The sequence below is a fragment of the Phyllostomus discolor genome, chromosome 5 (genome assembly GCF_004126475.2).
Source record: "Phyllostomus discolor isolate MPI-MPIP mPhyDis1 chromosome 5, mPhyDis1.pri.v3, whole genome shotgun sequence".
NCBI classification, from domain to species: domain Eukaryota; kingdom Metazoa; phylum Chordata; class Mammalia; order Chiroptera; family Phyllostomidae; genus Phyllostomus; species Phyllostomus discolor.
Genome location: NC_040907.2, coordinates 47,840,483 through 47,859,519, shown reverse-complemented (window position 1 = coordinate 47,859,519; position 19,037 = coordinate 47,840,483). Strand labels below are relative to the sequence as shown.

Genomic DNA, 19,037 nt, shown 5'->3' with positions numbered 1-19,037 from the left:
AATTAAATGAAATTCTGCTATATTTTTGAGGAAACCTAAGCTAATTTCCCTAGCAGTTAAGACCCAATTTTTTCCTGTCCTATCCCTCGAAGCATGTCTCCTAAAGGAGCTGAAACATCTTGGCCACGGGGTGCACAGTCTCAGTTCTCCTCCTTTGCCAGCCCTGTCACTCTGCAATACGTCAGAAGACCTGGGCCATGCTGCTGGCTTGGCTGAATCAGCTCACTGAACTTAAACAAGCTTCTCATCTATAAAACATTGTGTTGCTGCCTCTACTTCACTGGATAATTGTAACAACCAGATATGATCGAGTATCATAAAGCGTGTTGCCAAAACTAAGATGCCATGAAAATATTAGTTCATCTGAACTTGAGAAAAAAATAAAAATAAAGGCTGACCATGAATGTGGAGCAGTACCATTGCTGACCTCATCCATGCCATGTAAATCCAGCCAACAAGCTGGAACACCTACACAGCCACCTCAAATTGTGTCTCAATGCAAGCAGTCAGAACGGTCTATTAAAAACACAACCCGAGCTTCCTTTGCAGCCATTGCCTCCTGGAATACTAAATGCCAGTTACACCACTTACCTACTCCTTTCTACAAAACTTTCTCTCTCTTCTAGGTCTTTGCATTTGCTTGCCCTACACTCAGTTCTTTTTCTTTTTTTGTCTATTTCTGTTTTTTTCAGGTGGCAGCTCGAATGTTTCCTCTTCAGAAAGCTTTCCTGATCAGGGTCTGGAGAATAGGCCACCCTCCTGCCACCAGACCCTGAGTGCTTCTCTCCTCACTCCAGTCCCCTCACAGCAGTTAGCATGTGACATGATCATTTATCTTGGTTTCCTGGCTCATGGTATATCTTCTGCATAACAATGCAAGCTCGAAAGTGCTGAGGTCTCATCTGTCTCATCCTGCACTGTATCCCTGTGCCTCGAACACTGCCAACACATAGCAGGCAGTCAGGAGACATTTATGAAATCAAAAATTAGTTATTCACCCAGAGTGCTTTCATCGACATTCTCACATTTCACCTTGCCTATGAAACAGGCAGGGTCAGTATAATTTTTCTCACTTGCATTACCTGCCCAAGGCCTCAGTTTGTAAATGACAAAGCCAGAGCTTATATCTGGGGTTTCTGACTCATAATTCCCTGATACCCACACAGCTCAAAAGCATCCAAACATTGGACTTGGAAGGGTTGAAAATAGAGCGATTTATCTAGGCTTCAGCCACAGAGGAGAGGAAGAGAAAGATCTCCAGGAGTGAGGCTGGAGATACAAGAAGGGGAAAGTGACAAGCTATTACAATATTTTGCACTCCCTTGTTGCAAATTAGTAAGCAATATTCTTTCCTTCACTTGAATGAAACAGAGCTACCTCTGGGATGGAGGCTTATGAAACCTCTCATCACCAAGCCACAGTGTAAAACACTTTGCTAATTGAAACAGTAAGTGAAAGTTTAGGTAGGTCAGATACAGTTACCCAAATTGGAAAGTAACACCAGTGTTCACACCTATTGGACCACACGAAGCAAGCTGGGATCTAAGTTATACACACACCCACACACAACCCCCGAACCTACAGTCATCCACACACCTTATGGTTTGGGCGCCAAGTCTCCCAAATATGCTGACTCACTGGCAGGGGCCAAGGGGAGAATCTGCACAGGAAAGGGCAGGAGGAGAGAGAAGAGAATAGAAGAGCAGCAGGGACAAAGGAGGAGAGAGGGACAAGGGAGTCGCAGATGGAGGGGAAGGAGAAAGAGGGTCGGGAAGGGGGACTGTAGGAGAGAGAGAAAGTGAAAGGAGAACAAAGGCAGGGGAGGAAGGAGGATTGCTGTCCTGCTAAGATTTTTGCTGCAGTGCCCAAGTGGCCAAATGCTAGTACAAGACAGTCCTAGGGTCAGGGTTTTGCGGGGGTTTTTTTCAGGCCTTTGTGTTTCCATAGAGACCAAAAATTTCTGCATCAATAATTGTCTTCCAAATTTCACTGGCATTTGAGCTCTCTTCCCGTGCCCACATCACCAAGCAAGGAACCAGAGGCTTGCCCAGTGAGAATGGACATAAAGGCAGCCTGGCTACCCTACACCATTCTAGCCTCAGGCCTAGGCCTGGACTCAGCCCAGGGCCAGAGAGCTTTAGTTCTAGCATTTCCACTGGTTACCTGACCCCTCCCCCAGGCAAACACAGGGCCTGCTGCTGCCTCCTGCCCACTCCACAGCACTCCCCTGAAGATCTGCACAGCCTAATGGGCAGCCTACCAAAAACCTGAAAGCCTGGTGAAACCTCGTGCCAACCATACAGAGCATATTCAGCCCTCCACAAGGTGTGCCCATGGTGCATTTTGCAGCACAGGAAACCAGCTGGACACGTTCTCCCTTTCTGGCCAAGACTGGAAATATTCCCTCCTCTCTTGCCATCCAGGCTAGATGTTTCTAGCTTCCCCAAACCTCACACCCCACATCCGGTCAGTTGTCAGTCTGTCCACTCATCTGTATGATGTTTTTCAGAGCTGCCTCTTTCTCTCACGGTCCCACAGGCACTGCCCTGCTGTGGGCCCTCAGTATTTCTCGCTGTCCTCCCTGTCCTCGGGCAGTGCACCTCTCCCTCCTAACTAAACCAGAAATCCCTGGGGCCCAGGAGCCTGTGTTTTCAACTGGCTTCCCAGGGAAATGGGACACGGCTGACAACCACAGATGGGATTTAACCTTTACACACCTGCAAATTACCTCCAGGACTCCCACATTCCATTCTTCTCCCTGGGCCTGCAGTGAGACTTTTGTAGGCCCTAGGTACTTTTTCCTTCGAGTGCCCATTCATATAAATATAAGTAATATAAAAATAAATATAACTATAAATTGCATTTGTATAAAGAAGAATTCCTAAATTATATACTCATTTTAAAAATTCTGATTTTTAAAAGAAATTAAAATTAAAACATATTTGTGGGCCTTAGATTATTGTGGTCCCCAGGCACTATGCCTACTGGATATCTTGGCCCCAGCTCCCAAATCTTCGGTGCCCTCCCACTGCCTACAGAATAAAGCCGACCTCCTCTGCAGGCTCACCCTGATCTGGATTCAGTCTCTCTTCCCAGCACCACCCACCCTAGAACTTCCCACCTTTGTGAGCTCCAGTGTCGAGGCTGAAATGCAGTTTCTCTCAGCACATCATACATGATGATGCCACTGTTCCTTAGCCCTCAACCCAAAATAATCTTCCTTTCCTTCTCCACCTACTGACTTCTGGCTCAAACATCACTTTCCACTATGGCCTCCCTAGTCCTTCTGGTTGAAATTATAGCTCCTTCTTCTCCATCTCCAAAGCACTTTATTACATTTATTATTATATGAATTTATAGCTCTGTTGTTGGCCAAATATACCCAATTCTAATGGGCACTTCTTTCACAACTTAACATTTCTAAAATCAGGAAGTGGCTTATAATGTAAGCCAAGACAAACTCACCAGCCACCAGGCAGAAACTGCACTGCAACACCGCAAAGCAATTTTCTGCACATGCAAACCCAGCACTGCACAGAAGGCACTGGGCCATCTGACTGCTTGGCATTTGAGCTCTCTTCCTGTGCTCAGGTGGGATTATGTACATTGTTAACACTCCATACAGTTGAATTTTAATTTCTAACCCCAATACCTCTTAAAATTATGCATTGATGCATTGTTGAAATAAAAAGATATTTTGGGTCCAGGCTATGGCCTGGGACATGTCAGGTAAAGCAATTAAAGGTAGTGAATACTGCCAGATCTCTTGGCACATGTCATGAAATTTTCTACTTCTTTGGACTGTGAAGGACTTATTCCTCAGATACTGAGTTTTTGGTCAAAAGCTTCCAAGTAAATGTCAAGAGATGTTGTTTAATATGCAATAGCTATAATTTAGTTTTTTCCTGAATTACAAGTTTTGCCAACAAGGAAATGTACAATATAAACCCCAGGATCCTTTTGTTTCCCAATCCTCACCCAAGGATATGTTCACTGATTTTAGAGAGAGGAAGTGAGAGGAGAGAGAGAGACATCACTGTTAAGAGAGAAACATCAACTGGTTGCCTCCCAGATGCACTCTGACTGGGGATTGAACCTGCAACCTAGGTATGTGCCCTGACTGGGGATCAAACCTGCAACCTTTGCTACACAGGACGATGCTCCAACCAACCAAATGACCCAGCCAAGGCAACTCCAGGGATTCTTCAGTTCACCTCGAAATTATAGATTCTTTCCTAAAGAGGTTCAAGATGTTGAGTACAGGTTATAAAAAGCAGTAGGTCACCATAAAACTTACATATAACTGCAGATAACCAAAGAGAATACAAAGAATTTTTAATATTAAACCTGAAATAGCTAAGAGTCCAACTTTGTGATAATGATGAAGAAACACAGATCTACAGATAACTACCATATTTTTCAAACCATAAGACACACCTAAATTTTAGAGGAGGGAAATAGGAAAAAAAATTTTGAAGCAAAAAATGTGGCAAAATATTTAATAACATAAATAACATAATATTTCACCAATATAAATGTAAAGCTACATGTGGACTATAAGATGCACCCCCATTTCCTCCCAAATTTGGGGGAAAGCATGCCTTATAGTCTGAAAAATATGGTAATTCATCTATTGTTAGCCTGTAAACAAAAAAAAAAATTGTATACATTTAGTGTTTCCTTTTTTTCTGCTAAAAAAAATGTTACCTGGATGATGAATCATACAGTAGTTTGCATTGTTTGGTCAAGAGGGCCCAGTCTTTTGGTGAGCTAATTATTTCTTTACATTTCCACATTACAAAACTCTTGGGGTTCTTGACTATGGATTAATCATCTTTCCTTCCCCTCTAGGGTCCTTGCATATGAAACATGCTCATTAATGAATTGGTCTAGCTTTGTGTCAACAGTTTCATTTCTTTGAAGTCTGGCCTCATTTCTGTTAAATTTTAGCTGTATGATTATTTTTAGTTTGGATGGACATATTTCATTATAAATGCCCTTTTAAAATATTCAAAATCTGTTCATGCTTCCATTCATTCAACAAGTACTTATTAGGTTCCTAATAAATGCCAAGCAGTGATGAGAATGCAAAGGTGAATAAGACACAGCTTTGCTCTGAACTTTACTTATAGTCTGGAGGGAGAGACGGGTCAGCCAGCATATCATAACTCACAGTGATGATAGCTATGGCAGGGATGCACAGACTGCTGCAGGGGTATGGAGAATGGCCGCTTCATGCAGCCGACAGGGTTTAAGGATACTGAAGCCAACTCCTGAAGAATGAGTAGGAGGTAACCTGGGAAAGAGACATCTAGATGGCTATTGGAGAAGCTGGCTAAACTGAGGGAAGAGTGTTTGCAAAAGCACAGAGATGGAGTGGGGAAGGGGACCTACCAGTGAAGAAAAGACAAGAAATTTCTGTTGGGCTGGCTTGCAGAGGTACCAGGATGGGCTTCTGATGTCCTGTTAAGAATACTCTGATGGGGGAGTGGGGAGTGGGGAGGGTTTTCAGGAACAACTATAAAGAACATATGGACAAAACCAAGGGAGAGTGGAAATAGGGGAGGGACGGAGGGATGGTTGGGGTCGGAGGGTAGTGGTGGGGGATAAATGCAGACAACTATACTTGAACAAGAAAAAAATAATTAAAAATTAAAAATAAAATAATAAATGTAAAAAAGAATACTCTGAACTTTAATCTTAAGAGCAGTGCGAACTCACTTTTATTGGCAAGACACTGGTCCCTAAATTTAGAAAGCTGAACCAATTACACAGAGTGGGGCAAAAGAAAGTTTACAGTTTTTCATATGGACAGTATACACTAATCAATAAATAATAATACAAGAATAAACTGCATTTCGTGTATTCACAACTGTAAACCTACTTTTGCCACAGCTGTATTTTTCTCTCTGTGTCATATCAGGATTTAATCAGTCTTAGTCAATACTGCTCTTTCTCTATCTCCTTCATTTCCAGCACTTTGAAATTTTTTTGTTATATTTACATTAAGAGAGATGTTTGTTTTATTTCAGATCAAACTGAAAAACAACCGCACTCATTTCAGTTACCTGGGACACTCACTCCTATTTCTCCTTACCTCAGGGAAAGAAGTAAATAGAAAAACATTCACCACTAAATTCTTCACTTGCAATCTTATGGGCATTTCTCTATGGCCTTTTACATAATACAGAAGAAGTAGAACCTGTGTAACCTCAAGCAACTTGCTTAACCTGGTTTATTTAACTGTAAGAGGAAAGTAACTGTCACCTACCCTCAAAAATTCTTAGGAGGGTTAAATAAAATGCCTTATGTACACTGTTTAGCACAATGTCTGGATTATAATCATTAAACTATAGTTACTTTTATCTTTAAGCATTACTGAACAATATATGTAAATGTGCATGATTACAACTTTGAATTTGTATCTTATTACAATTTTAATCTCATATATATGACATTTGTATATGGTGTATACATCCACATAGACTTTCAATAAAGGTTATCTCTGAGGCAAAGGCCTAAAGAATCAGGGAGAAGGGAGGAGTACTTTTTATACAGGGGTATTATGTAGGGGGGAAAAGGTGAAGAACCTAGGTAGGATTAGCCTAGAAGAGAACTGGGCTAAGAGGGGAAACAGAATCTATTCTCTGATTTTCAAAGGGTGTCCATATAGAAAAAGGATTGGATTTATTTGTACCTGGAGGCTGAAAGACTGATTTTGCCAAAATAAAAGAAAGAACTCTATACCAGTGCAAACTGTCCAAAGGTACTCCCTCAGAAGACAGTGACGACTCCACCACAGGTGTACATCACAGGCTCTGTGGCCACATTTTGGAAGCTTGATTCAAGTGATTCTCTTTCTAAGTCTTAAAAACCTGGTGCATCTGTATATAGTTATCCAGTAACATTTAAACTTTAGCTGCACAATAAGCAAGTTAAATAAATCAACTTTGCCTTCAAATTACAAGCGCCTTAAAATGAGCAGTTATTCCTATGTAATATTAGTACATGTATACTTGTAATATTTCAATAATGTATGAAGTTACCCAAATAAAGATTTCATTATGTTAAAGCCCCATTCAAAATGCAGATGCTGTGTTTAAACACTACTTAGAAAAGTATTTGTTAAAAGTAATTTTTGTTTCCAATCAGATCCACATGAAACATGAAAGTATTTCAGTATCCTTCTTTATCCTTTTACTTTTAATTGGCCTGCTGCTTTATGGCTTGTCATTATGAATTTGGTAAGTAAAATCTACTGTTACAACACTTCAGTGACTAAAGATTGGGAGTTCTGCTTTTGCAAATTCTACTTTCCATGGAAGGTGAAATGCACACAAGAGAGATGTGGGATTTCAGAGCTAATGAATTGGGATAGCTGAAGTGCCACTAGGATATGAGAGGATGACCTTTGAATGACAATGTTTTCTAGCAAAAAATTCAAATGAAGAGTAAGTGAGCCAGGGCAGGTAGAGAGCATTGCAGGTTATATCTGGCTATGGGGTTGCTTTGGAATCCACCACTTGAGAATATGTTGACTTAGACAGTTATTACACTCTGCATCTGTCGCTCTAAAAACATTCATCTAAAAATGGAGGGGAAAGGGGCATACCACTTCAACAATCAGTTGGTATGCCTACACAAAAAGACAGTCTAGTTCAATGGGGAAAAACTTAGACCTTAGAGTCAGATACCCAAATCTGGCTGTCACTAAGTAGCTCTTTTACCTTGAACAAGTCTCCCACCATGTCTAAGAATAAGTTTCCTCATTTGATAGGAAGAGCACAGACAGCAAAGTAAAGAAAAAATGCAAATATATTCTCATGTTGTTTTAAGCCTCAAACTAAAGCTCTAGTATGATTCCCCTTTTATAATGAGGAACTAGCTTAAATATTTTCTAGGTTTACAGCTAGTAACAACAGTGCAGAGGTTTGATCCCAAATCCCTAGCCACAGGTACATGCTGCTTACTCTACCTAATAGAATTCTGGGGAAATGAAGTAAGATCACTGTCCAAGTGTTCTATCTGTTACAAATAGCTATAAACATGTTAGACGTTATTAAGACTAAGTGAGAGGGACCTCAACACATTTTCTCCATTCATAAATATTTCTGTTAAGAGCAAAAGCTCCGTGAACCACCTAGCCTATGCAGTATGTAACAGTGCAATCAGTTAAATGAATAGGCAGATTAATGCTACTTTAGAAATGATCCATGAGTTTAATTAAATATCTTAAACAAATGGATACATTTACACTGTGCAAGGCCACTCACTGAGAATCTTAGAAGAAAGAACTATAATTAGACAAGACAGATATAGTTGCACTAGTAAATAAAGCAGGGAACTTGCTAAAGGAAACCCCACTCTCAGGGTGCAATCCCACATTCAAACTGAACAAAGAGCATCCTCCCAAACTGCATTCTCAATTGCAAATATGCATCAAAATAGTCATTAAATACACAGTACTGACACAACAAAGCCACGGCATTCCCCGAACTAGACGGGGAGTCCCTGCAACCTCCTCTATAGTGCCAGTTTGATCAAGTTGAACAATCAATTATCTTAGTAATAGCACTTTAGAGATAACAATATTCTTAATAAAAATGCTTTCCCATTATAATAGCTTATCAAGACAATTCACTCTTCTTCTCTATACCTATTGGAAAACTCTCATTTAGTGAAAAAGATACTTTTTAAAGAGACAGGATTTTACCACAGGCTGCTATGTGATTGACTTACTGCCCCTCTTAAATGACCACCCCCTAGAGGCCAGAAGTGTTTCTCATTCACTACTATATTCCCCACAGTGCTTAGCATGGCACCTGGCATATAACAAGCTTGGGAAATGTGTTCAACCTATTCTAGAGTGTAACCTACATTAAACACAAATTCCAATTTGAAAAATAAAAACCCCTATAAAAGTTAAACACAAAAAATATCTCAATTCTTTCATTTCCCTAAAGTGGGACTCCTCCACACTCATTCAGAAACTGTTAATTTTCATTTCAGTTGTTTGTTTACATGCCCACTGGGTGCCAGGAAGGATTACAGTGGCATCGTCTGGAGTACATGAAAATTTTAAGATTTAAAGGAGATGACATGCAGCCTAAAGATGGTTTGGACTTTGATACATCACAGGTTTGGAAAAACATAAATCAAATAACCATATACAACGTCAATACCAATGCTTTTGAAACTGTCTGTCCCATCTTAGCTTTAATTTAAAGTGACCCTGAGACCCTGAGAGAGCGTCCCACCAATGCCTCATCTAACTTCAGGGAGAGTTTGCATGGGTGAAATTTGTTTTCAGGCCAGAACACTTGAACATTTGTTGACAATATTTCATCCCTCTTACGGGACAAGAAAAATACAAAATGGTAGCCCAAGGAGAGCCATTACACAATTAAACAGAAGCAAGCATTTGTTTGCAAAGTACAGGAATTAAATTAGGCTTAGTTTCATTACTTCCTAAACAACCCAACATGAACCTTCCCTCTGGAGTCCTCAGTTGTCCAGTATTAAAGTTATCAATGTAGAAGAAGCCACTGAGCATTTCAATTATACATTATCTCTATGTAAACAATCCTCAGATCCCCGTTCCTTGAAAAAGTAATAAACAGCTATAATAATACTCCTGGTCCAACATGTATATATTAAATCACTAAAACAGAATTTTCAAGAGCAAAATCCAACTTCTTAAAAATGCTTTGTAGAAGACAGTTGAACACCTAGATACAAAGTTTGGAGGCATTTCCATTTTCCTTACATGTAAAGGTTTATGAAATATTAATACACTCAATGCAAAAGTATAAACAAGATCAAAGCCAACAGGAAAAAAAAACTTTCATTGTGCAAATCATAAAATCTTTGTAAAAGGGCTCTAGATCCCAGGTAAAAACTGCTCAAGGATCAGCATTAACCCTAAGCAGATAGCATAACTGAGAAGAGGCAGAGCTTCACACAATTGCAAATAACATCAGCATCACCAGAACAACTGGAATAAATACCGTCCCCAGGCTGCACTAGCTCTTTCACCTCTCCCGCTCCACCAGCACCGTAATGAAAGCAGCTGCCTCTCCCCGCCTTCTTCCCAGCCACTCCTCGCGCCATCCCCTCCCCTCCCCTCTCCAACCCTCCCCTCCCCTCTCCCAACTGGTGAATTCAGCAGCCCAGCAAGATTAAGAGGTGCTCATTAAGGTCACTGGGCCTCCAGACTGATCTAACGTTTCTTAGCTCCCTGGACTAGAGAAATTAGAGACGCGACACCCTGGTGGTATTAGATGCCTTCGCCTCTATCCAGCATCTCCCAGGCTAGAGCTGGGGTGGGAGGCTCGAGGACCACGCCGAGTTCAGCCTGATGCTCCCCTGGGCGGCACTACCTGAGCTGTCCATGGTGCTGGCGCGGTCCTGAAGCTGCCGGGCGGGACTCCGCGCCGCCGTCCCGACATTCACTCTGTGCTTGACGCCACCCCCGCCGCTCCCCGTACTTAAGTCCCCGTTACTGTCCACCAGCTGCAAGGATTCATAACCATCGTTGCTGGTCTTTTTCCGGTAGCTCCCGAGGAGGCTCATGAGCAAACCCAGAAAAGAGAAAAAAAATCAGCCTGGGAAATGAATGAGGAGGTAGAAGGTGGAAAGGACTAAAGGAGAAATTTTTAAAAAACAAAGAAAGAAAGAAAAAAAATTATCAAGTGTCCGACATGACGCAAAGAGGACGGAAAGAGGGAGCGGCCACCGTGGAGGAGCCGTGCAGGGTGCGCGAGGCCACCGCCCTGGGCAGACCGAGGCTCCGGGCGCCCAGCGGCGCTAAGGAGGGAGGGAGGGAAGAACTGGAGGAGGGAGGGGGCAGGGAGAGCGGGAGGGGGCGGGCACGCGTCCTCGGCCGCAGGCGCGCAGCCCGGGGCCCTGCCGAGCTCCAGGCTCAGCGCCAGCCACCCTCTGGCTGGAGAGTGCCCAGAAGCAATCCTATGGGTGTTGCCACGTCGCCCCACAGCACAGCAGGGCAGCTCCAAGAGCACTGGCCCACAGGGAAGGAAGAAAAGAGCGGGAGTAAAGGAGGGGAGATTCTCGGGGAGGTGGGCTGAAGGCGGAAAATGGGGCGGGGTGGGAAGGGGAGGGGACGGCTACGACTGGAGTAGAGGGTGTTTTCGAGTGTGAGGTAAAGAAGAAAAGGGCTGGGTGACTCTGACTGCTAAGCTTTGGGGAGGAGGGGGTCTCTTGGTAAGATCCAGGCACGCCCATTTCGTATAACTTAACCTATATTTGCTGGAAGATTCGGCAAGTCAAAGCCAGTCCAACGATTACTGTCCTGGAGGATGGACTTGCAACTCAACTGAACAGAAAAAAAGAACGCATTTTAAGTCAGGCTATATGTATGCTAGAATAGGAAAAAAAAAAAAAAAACAGCAGTATTTTTGCACATTTCACATAATGGGGATGATCCCTATGTGGATATCAAAAGAGCTGGCTATTCTAACGCTAGGAGGCAATTAGGGTCCATTCCACCTAGTGAGTATATGTTTAGTGACTATCCGTTGAAGAAATAAATTGAAGAAGCGTAGGAAGCACGGTTTATCAGGTGCAATTTTAGATCTGACATTATTTACCTTGGGACTTGGGGAAAGGACCAAACCACTCAGCAGGCTTGAGGGGATGGTTGGGAAGCAAGCTAAACAAGGATGTTTTTTCCATTCTCTAGCCCCTTCCCATTTTTTTCTTTCACAATTTTGGGCAAGGAAAGCAGTCACTCATTATTAGAGGAGAATTTATCATGAAGATAATGAAACTTAAGGGTCAGGGCCTCTTCTTTGCAGAAGCCCCTTTCAAGACTATGTACCTAAGTCAACATTTGTGATTTCATATTCTTATTCTTAAAGTGGACCCCAACACTGTATAAATTTCAAGCTTTACAAAACCTGGATATAACTCTAAGTCTCAAAATGTAATTACGAAATGTTCATTTTCACCTGAATTAATAAGACTGCAGAGGCATTCATCATTCTCATCATTTCAGGTGAAAATTTTGATTAAAAATGATCCTTTTCCCTACTAGGATTTGGCATGACTAAGTGAGCTTCTCAAAAGTCATGACAGAGTTTCATCACCAAAACAAGCAAAAAAAGCGCATGTGTGTAAAATTTGCTTAAGCCCAGACACAAAGCCAGCCTTGCCTTCTTCTCACCTTTCATGACTTTCTTCTGCTGTTGTAACTGACTTTGATCTCCTCCGGACACAAAATCAAACTATATCATCTAAGAGACTTCAGTCCAAATCATTTGGGACCCAAAGAGTTTCCTGGAAGCTCTAGCTGTACATAGGTCTACATAAAATAAATTTCTTGGGCAGAGAGACATTTTCCATTCAAGGATCACTCAAATGCAAATTCTTGTAGTAAGAGGATGAATCGATAGAGACCAAGAGTGCTGTCTTCTGTCTCCAGTTCCTAACCAGTTGCTTTCCTAACTGCATTGCCCAGAGAAAGTATGGTCTGACCTGAATCACAAAGCAGTAATACTCATTTACAAGATCAAACAACTTGAGTGGTGACCGTTAAATTCTAATAAAATTTTAAACACAACTTTTATACTTCCAATTTTTCAAATCTGTCAGATTGAGCTACATTAGTCACTTGACTGAAGTAATACTCTGTAAAGTCTAGTAAATAAATCTTTTCTAGTAAATAATCTTTTTCTATACATTTCCCTCTCTTTTAATTTATTACTGACCCTCAGGGATAGTATAAACCCAGAGTCCATCATGTGCCTTGACCAATTCTGGATTTATAAACACTGGATTAAGGGAATTTAGAGACTATTTTTGAAAAGTAAAAATTATTATCTTCAAAAAGAGCACTCTCAGTTATTTTTGCTCAACTGTTTTCAGAGTTGCAGACATATTGCTGGAAGAAACTTAGATGAAACATATGCCTTTGTATTTTTGGATATCTATCTCCTCAGTTTTCAAATTTAGAGAAAAAACATGAATGGGCCACAGAGACCATTTTATTTTTATCTTTACTCTTAATTTAACATAAATGAAATTCATCAGAATAACTACTAAAAGCCCTACAAAATTAGGGACATAAAGAATATATTGAGGCAGGAAAATACAATAGCTAGATTAATTCACAAAATTCTAAAAACTAGTATAGGCCTTAAATTGGAATATATGCCAATTTTAACACTGAATTTTTGTTTGCTATCCTAAGATCAAGTTCATAAAGAGTTCACTTATCCATGAAGATCTCATTTTTCTACCCTATAAAATAGAGCATAATAAAAGTACCTATCACGTATAGAGTAAGTACTTACTAAATATTCTCTATTATTATGACTATCAATCTGGCTAGGACACAGCTCTATCCCCAGTACTTGACAATCCTAATTCCTCGAATGGGAGGAGCTCAACAAAGACTAAATGTTATTTTTTCTGGGACTACACCAATGAAACTTATCTGTATGATTCTGAATGAGAACTTGTGCTTCAGGAAGGGAGATGTTGCTGGTAAAACCCAAGGTGAACATTTAGATCCAAACTCTCCTGTTTTCCCAAGATCAAGATTGCTCCATAATTTACCTTATCTCAAAAATATCACATCACACATGGGCAGAGCCGAAGGATTAGATGTCCTCTTTGGGGGAGAACATTCTTTCCCTTTGCCTTTTTAGTGCTGACTTCTGTCATTTCTATTAACTTGGTGAAGATTATCCACACTGAGGAATGTTCAGGAGCCAGCCTCTATTTCGCTCCATCTCCTCCACCCCTGAAATGCTCTCCTGTCACAACAGATGCCACGCTACTGTTGTGGTCGGGATAGGAGCAGATGATTATATGACACGACCTCTCTGGGATTATGATCTGTGCTTTTTGATTCAGGAACTATAACACAGTGGTTAAGACTGAGGTTTTGGAATAATATTTTCTAGGACTGAATCCTAGTTCCTGGGCCTCTCAGTTCTATGACCTCAGGCAAGTTCCTTAACCTCTCTGGATCATTTTTCTCATCTGTAAAATGAGCATAATAATAGTACCATAAGAGTAAGAGTATAGTGAGAATTAAATCAGTACCTAACATAATAGTGCTTACCAAATGCTATCTATTATCATGGCTGTTCTGCTATTTTCATAAGGGTAAGTCATTTTTTTCAAAAACACAATTTTCTATCTGTAAAATTAGGCTAAATTCTGTCCTACCTGCTTAAGGAACTTTTATCATAATGATGTATGATGATAAAATTGTCATATAAAATGTGAAGTAGTTGTTCTGCCTTGTGTTTTTTTTCATACATGTCCTTCTTGTTAGAATTTGGACTCTTTGAGAACAAAAATCCATGTTTTGTTCATGACTGTAATCCCATGATACCCAAAAGAGCACTTCATACTCATTAGAGACTGAGTAAATATCTATTGAATTAATAAATGAATAAATAAAAATGTATTGGCATCACCTACTCTAGTGATTTTTTAAATTTTTTTTAAATTACTGATTATTAGAGAGAGAGAGAGATTTGTTATTCTACTTATTTATGCATTCATTTGTTGATTCTTGCATGTGCTCTGACTGGGTATTGAAGCCACAACCTTGGTAGGCAGGGATGATGTGCCAACCAACTGAGCTACCCAGCTAGGGCTAGCGATTTTTTTTTAAACTACATGTTGTGATTTTGTGATTGGCAATTCATGGCCATTATTTTAATAAATATGATACAGGTAGGAAAATCAGTTTGGGCACACAGTATGAAATTGTTTCTTGAAATATTATTTTGGATTTGTGTTTTGTGTGTGTGTGTGTGTGTGTGTGCGCGTGCGCGCTCAAAAGATGACATGAATATATTTCTCACTACAGGTCCCAGAATTAAATGTTTGAATGTCTACCTAGGGCCAAACCTCCAGTACTAAAAGGTCCTAGTTTTCCCAATTTTTAATGACCTACATACAGTGATTTCTAAATTCACTTGGACAATTGGACAACAAAGAATTCTGGCTAACAAGACAGTAAATGAGGGCAGAGCTTCTGCTGTGTTCTCTCTGTTGCAAAACACATTATGATTAGGTAACTAAAATGCACTTCTTCAATTTTCTGCTTTAGCTAATATAAATCAATGAATGGTATTGAAACTTTTGTTGGCAACATGCCTCAGGTAGATAATTCAGATTATCTCCTTATTGAATAAGGCCTGTGGATATAGTTGATACAAGGTACTGAAACTGAGACCAAGGTATTCAAACTGGCCCCACACATGTTTTGTTTGTCCTGTACTTTAAAAAAGGTAATCTAGCTTAGACGCCTTCAGAGAAGGTAGACAGGCTTCAGTGTGAGGGCCACATTTCATCACCACTTCCCAGTGTATGATACCCAGACTGTCCCACTCATTCCCACTGTCAGTCAGCCCTTGCAGGCATTTGACTTTGAGACCTGCAGTGTAGTGGCCAAAACCAGAGAAGCAACAACACCAAATGCCAAAAGCTGTATATTTAGGCTACAGTCCAGAAGAAAGAACAATAGGCTGGGAATCCTCTGCTGCCTCTATTATTAATCAGCAGAGTGGCCTTAATAATCATTCTCTTTCTTTTAGCAATAAAATCGAAGGTGTTAAATTACATGATTTTCCTATCTTTCTCAAATCTTTAGTTGTCATTTTTCTCTTCTTTCTCTAAATGAAGCCCAGAGGGGAAAATCATGACCACATAAGTGTTCCAGTAGCTAAGTCCCAGTTAATCAAGGTCTGTCTATAGAACATACACATAAGTAGTGGCAGTTGTCAAGAGTTACACATAGAGCAGGGATTTTCACCCGGTGTGCCACAAGAATTTTTAAGACATGCAATACCTGACTATTTAGTTAGGGGCACTGACCTCCTCTCCCTTAAACTGTCAAAGTAAAATATGACAACAGGCAACAGAAGAATAGCTGTCTGTCATGAATGCCCTTTCTTGAACCATAAATACACAGGTCAAGTAACACAGTTGCATCTTATGGGCCACATTACATAATAAGGTTGTCTGACTGGTTAATTGTTGGTGCCAGAAATCCTTATATAGAAATACAGGCACCTGACTTTTTAAAAAGTCACTTTGGAACAAAAAAGGGTAGGTAATTAATACTATATTATTTTTTGTAAATCAATCAAAATTATACTTATTTTTGTCAGATCAGCAAAAAATATACTTTTTGGTGTGCCACAGAGTTTTAGTAATTAGTTTATGTGTTCCATGAGATGGAATAGGTTGAAAACTGCTGACAGAGCAATATATAAGAGAGACATGGAAGTATGCTAGAAAAAAACTGAGTGAGCTGATAATATTTTTTAAAAGATTGTATTCATTTCTAGAGAGAGGGGAAGGGAGGAAGAAAAAGAGGGAGAGAAACATCAATGTGTGAGAGAAACATTGATTGGTTGTCTCTCACACACTCCCAACCAGGGATCTGGCCTACAACCCAGGCCTGTGCTCTGACTGGGAATCAAACCAGTGACCTTTTAGTTCGAAGGTCAGCACTCAGCGCACTGAGCCACACTAGCCAAGGTGATCTGACAGTACTTAATAGAAAACACATCTCAACTATTCTTACAATATTCCTGAGGAATGAGGTTTGTTCCAGGTGCCTGATGGAGTGCTAGGTTTTCCAGAAAATAGGACAAATTTTCCAAGCAGGATATATTTTTTAAAGATGATTCCCTGAAACCTGTGCTTCCTTGAAGCTCTAGTAGTAATAAAAATAACTGCTGTTGGTTACTTACCATTTGCCAGGTACCTTAACTACCTTAACTCTCACCTTCCCAACAGCCCTGCAAAGATATCCTTATTTTGAGGCAAACTGGAGAGGGTGAGTTACTTGTCCAAGCTCACACAGCTACCAGTCAGTTAGGACTCTAACTCCTTTCTTTCTGATCACGCTCTGGGCCCTGCCCCAGTCTAAAGAGGTGATTCCAGTGGTCAAAGTGAAAGCTGGAGGACACTGGCATCATTCCTTGGATTTCACTGAAGTGTGGTCAGTGAAAACTGGTTTGTGCACATTATGGGAACAACCCTTGCTTTGTTACCCACATGGCAGGTTCTACTCAATGAAACCTGAAAGTTTTCCATTAATGTGGCTTCCCAACAGGCAGTCCTGTTCTATAAACATCTGGCTTAGAGGGATTGTATGTTGAACTCCTGAAAATTGATACTTGGCTACTTTGTGCCCTAGTTTTAAATCACTAGAAGAAAAAAAGTCTTTTTTTACACTAAAAGCAAGATTCTAGATGTAAAAAAAATGCTTGACCTCTGTGTTCACACATGTATGTGTATAAATATGTATGTATGCTAATTAAAAACACATCGAGGCATGGTGGAAAAACCCTAGCTTTGGAGGAAAAAGTACAACTCTGTTTGCATTCTGGACCTGCCACATGCAAGTTTTCTGTAATCTGTTCATCACTCATATCCACATCTCCTCTCTACAAAGTTGAGAAGACTACTTTTCCTCCCTCATAGGACGAATCAAATGAAATAAGGTAAATGAAAGCATGTAAAAAACACTAACACCCTACCAAATACTGTATTCCACCACATCTAAGAAATCGCCCATTTTCTTTTTCTTTCTTTAAAGACTTTATTACTTTATTTTTAGAGAAAGGGGAAGGGAGGGAGAAGGAGAGGGAGAGAAATGTCACATACAAGAGGTACATCAACGGTTACCTCTTGCACGCCCCCAACTGGGGACCTGGCCTGCAACCCAGTTGTGTGCCTGAGCAGGAATCAAAACAGCAACCTTTTGGTTCACAGCCTGACACTCAATCCACTGAGCCACACCAGCCAGGGTGAAATCATCCATTTTCAATCACAGCATTAAAAAGGGGAAATATACTACTGATTCAGTATGACACACATGACATGTTATCAATTTTAAGATGCTTCAAGTTGCATAAATGTTAACAGATAAAAAAACTGTTTTAGAATTGATGTAATACATTTTATTATTTGACTATGTTAGCCTGACAATAGTGTCTACTTATAATTCAGGTATTTTGAGCAACTCTAGTGGGTAAAGACAGTATTTATCTAGTTTTGCCAGCTTGACACAGTGGCTGCTAAGTAGTGGATCTTCAACAGTATCTGCTAATTGAACAAAAATATAAACAATTGCTTGGGAAGCCATTTTAGCTAACAAAAAATTGTCCCTGGGTATCTTTAGTAAGCACACTTAAAACACAGTTTCATTTGCTAACACTTAGCTTATCCTTGACTTTTCAAGGGCAGGTTCATGGTATAATAATGTTACACCTACATTACCATTTCAAGAGTATCTCCTGAAAGCACCTGTCCCTCTCATCTGTCATGTTACAAGCAGGGAAACTTTAGCTTCTCAAATGGACAGACACCAACAAACCACCATAAGTTGGCTCTGTGCTCAATCACTATCAATTCTGGGAAAAACAGAATGAAAAACTGCATACGGAAAATAGTTTCCAAAGTCAGGTACTAATCTGACTGGGAAACTATTTTAGGAAGTGAAAGTTTTTCTAAATCCTGGATACTCCCACGTTTGGCCCTGAGCTCATTATATATGATTTTATGCAAAGATCCTTAAAATGGGGATGATTATTCTCTGTAATCTCTTTGTGTCTAAGGATTCTGAGCCCTAGAGCATATGGCAAATTGTGATGAGGAAGGCAGTGGTCATCCCACATGAATATAGAGCTAATTCTCAGAGTGTTGAGTCTCCAAGCAGTTTCTAAGGCACTGAACCTCTGCTGCCCACTTAACTGTATCTAACTGGAGGAAAGGAATCAGAATTTCCTGACCACTAAATTAAGAGCATGGGTTTCTTATATATTTACCTATTTAAACATGAAAGGTGTTTTAAGGATTACGATGCCCATGTCATACCTAAGGAGATCAGACCTCTGAAATGCAGCTGAGTGTGGGCTAAGCAGTGACTCTTAGTGGTCCCCAATATTCTTTTCCATCTTCTATGCCAACAGAACCTTGATCTTTGTCTGGGCACAAGGTCATGCAGTGTGACGATATATTTCTCAGTCTTCTTTCATATCTTG

At 40.4% G+C, this 19,037-nt stretch overlaps 1 protein-coding gene across 14 annotated transcripts in view; it reads right to left on the bottom strand.

The window, feature by feature from the left end:
• DNAJC6 (DnaJ heat shock protein family (Hsp40) member C6) overlaps positions 1-19,037 on the bottom strand; it is a 144,998-nt gene that overhangs the window by 77,763 nt on the left and 48,198 nt on the right. For 2 of the 14 annotated variants that reach the window (XM_036026229.1, XM_036026228.1), the window contains exon 1: positions 10,380-10,466. The exons of 9 other annotated variants lie outside the window; for them this stretch is intronic. Coding sequence is in view for 3 of the 5 variants with exons in the window: in XM_028513900.2 (XP_028369701.1) it covers positions 10,380-10,572 (193 nt within the window). In the remaining 2 variants the exon portion in view is untranslated. Of the gene's footprint in view, positions 1-10,379; positions 10,826-19,037 lie in introns of those variants that run through there. 3 more of the 14 variants (XM_028513900.2, XM_028513899.2, XM_036026223.1) reach the window with 3 other exon arrangements.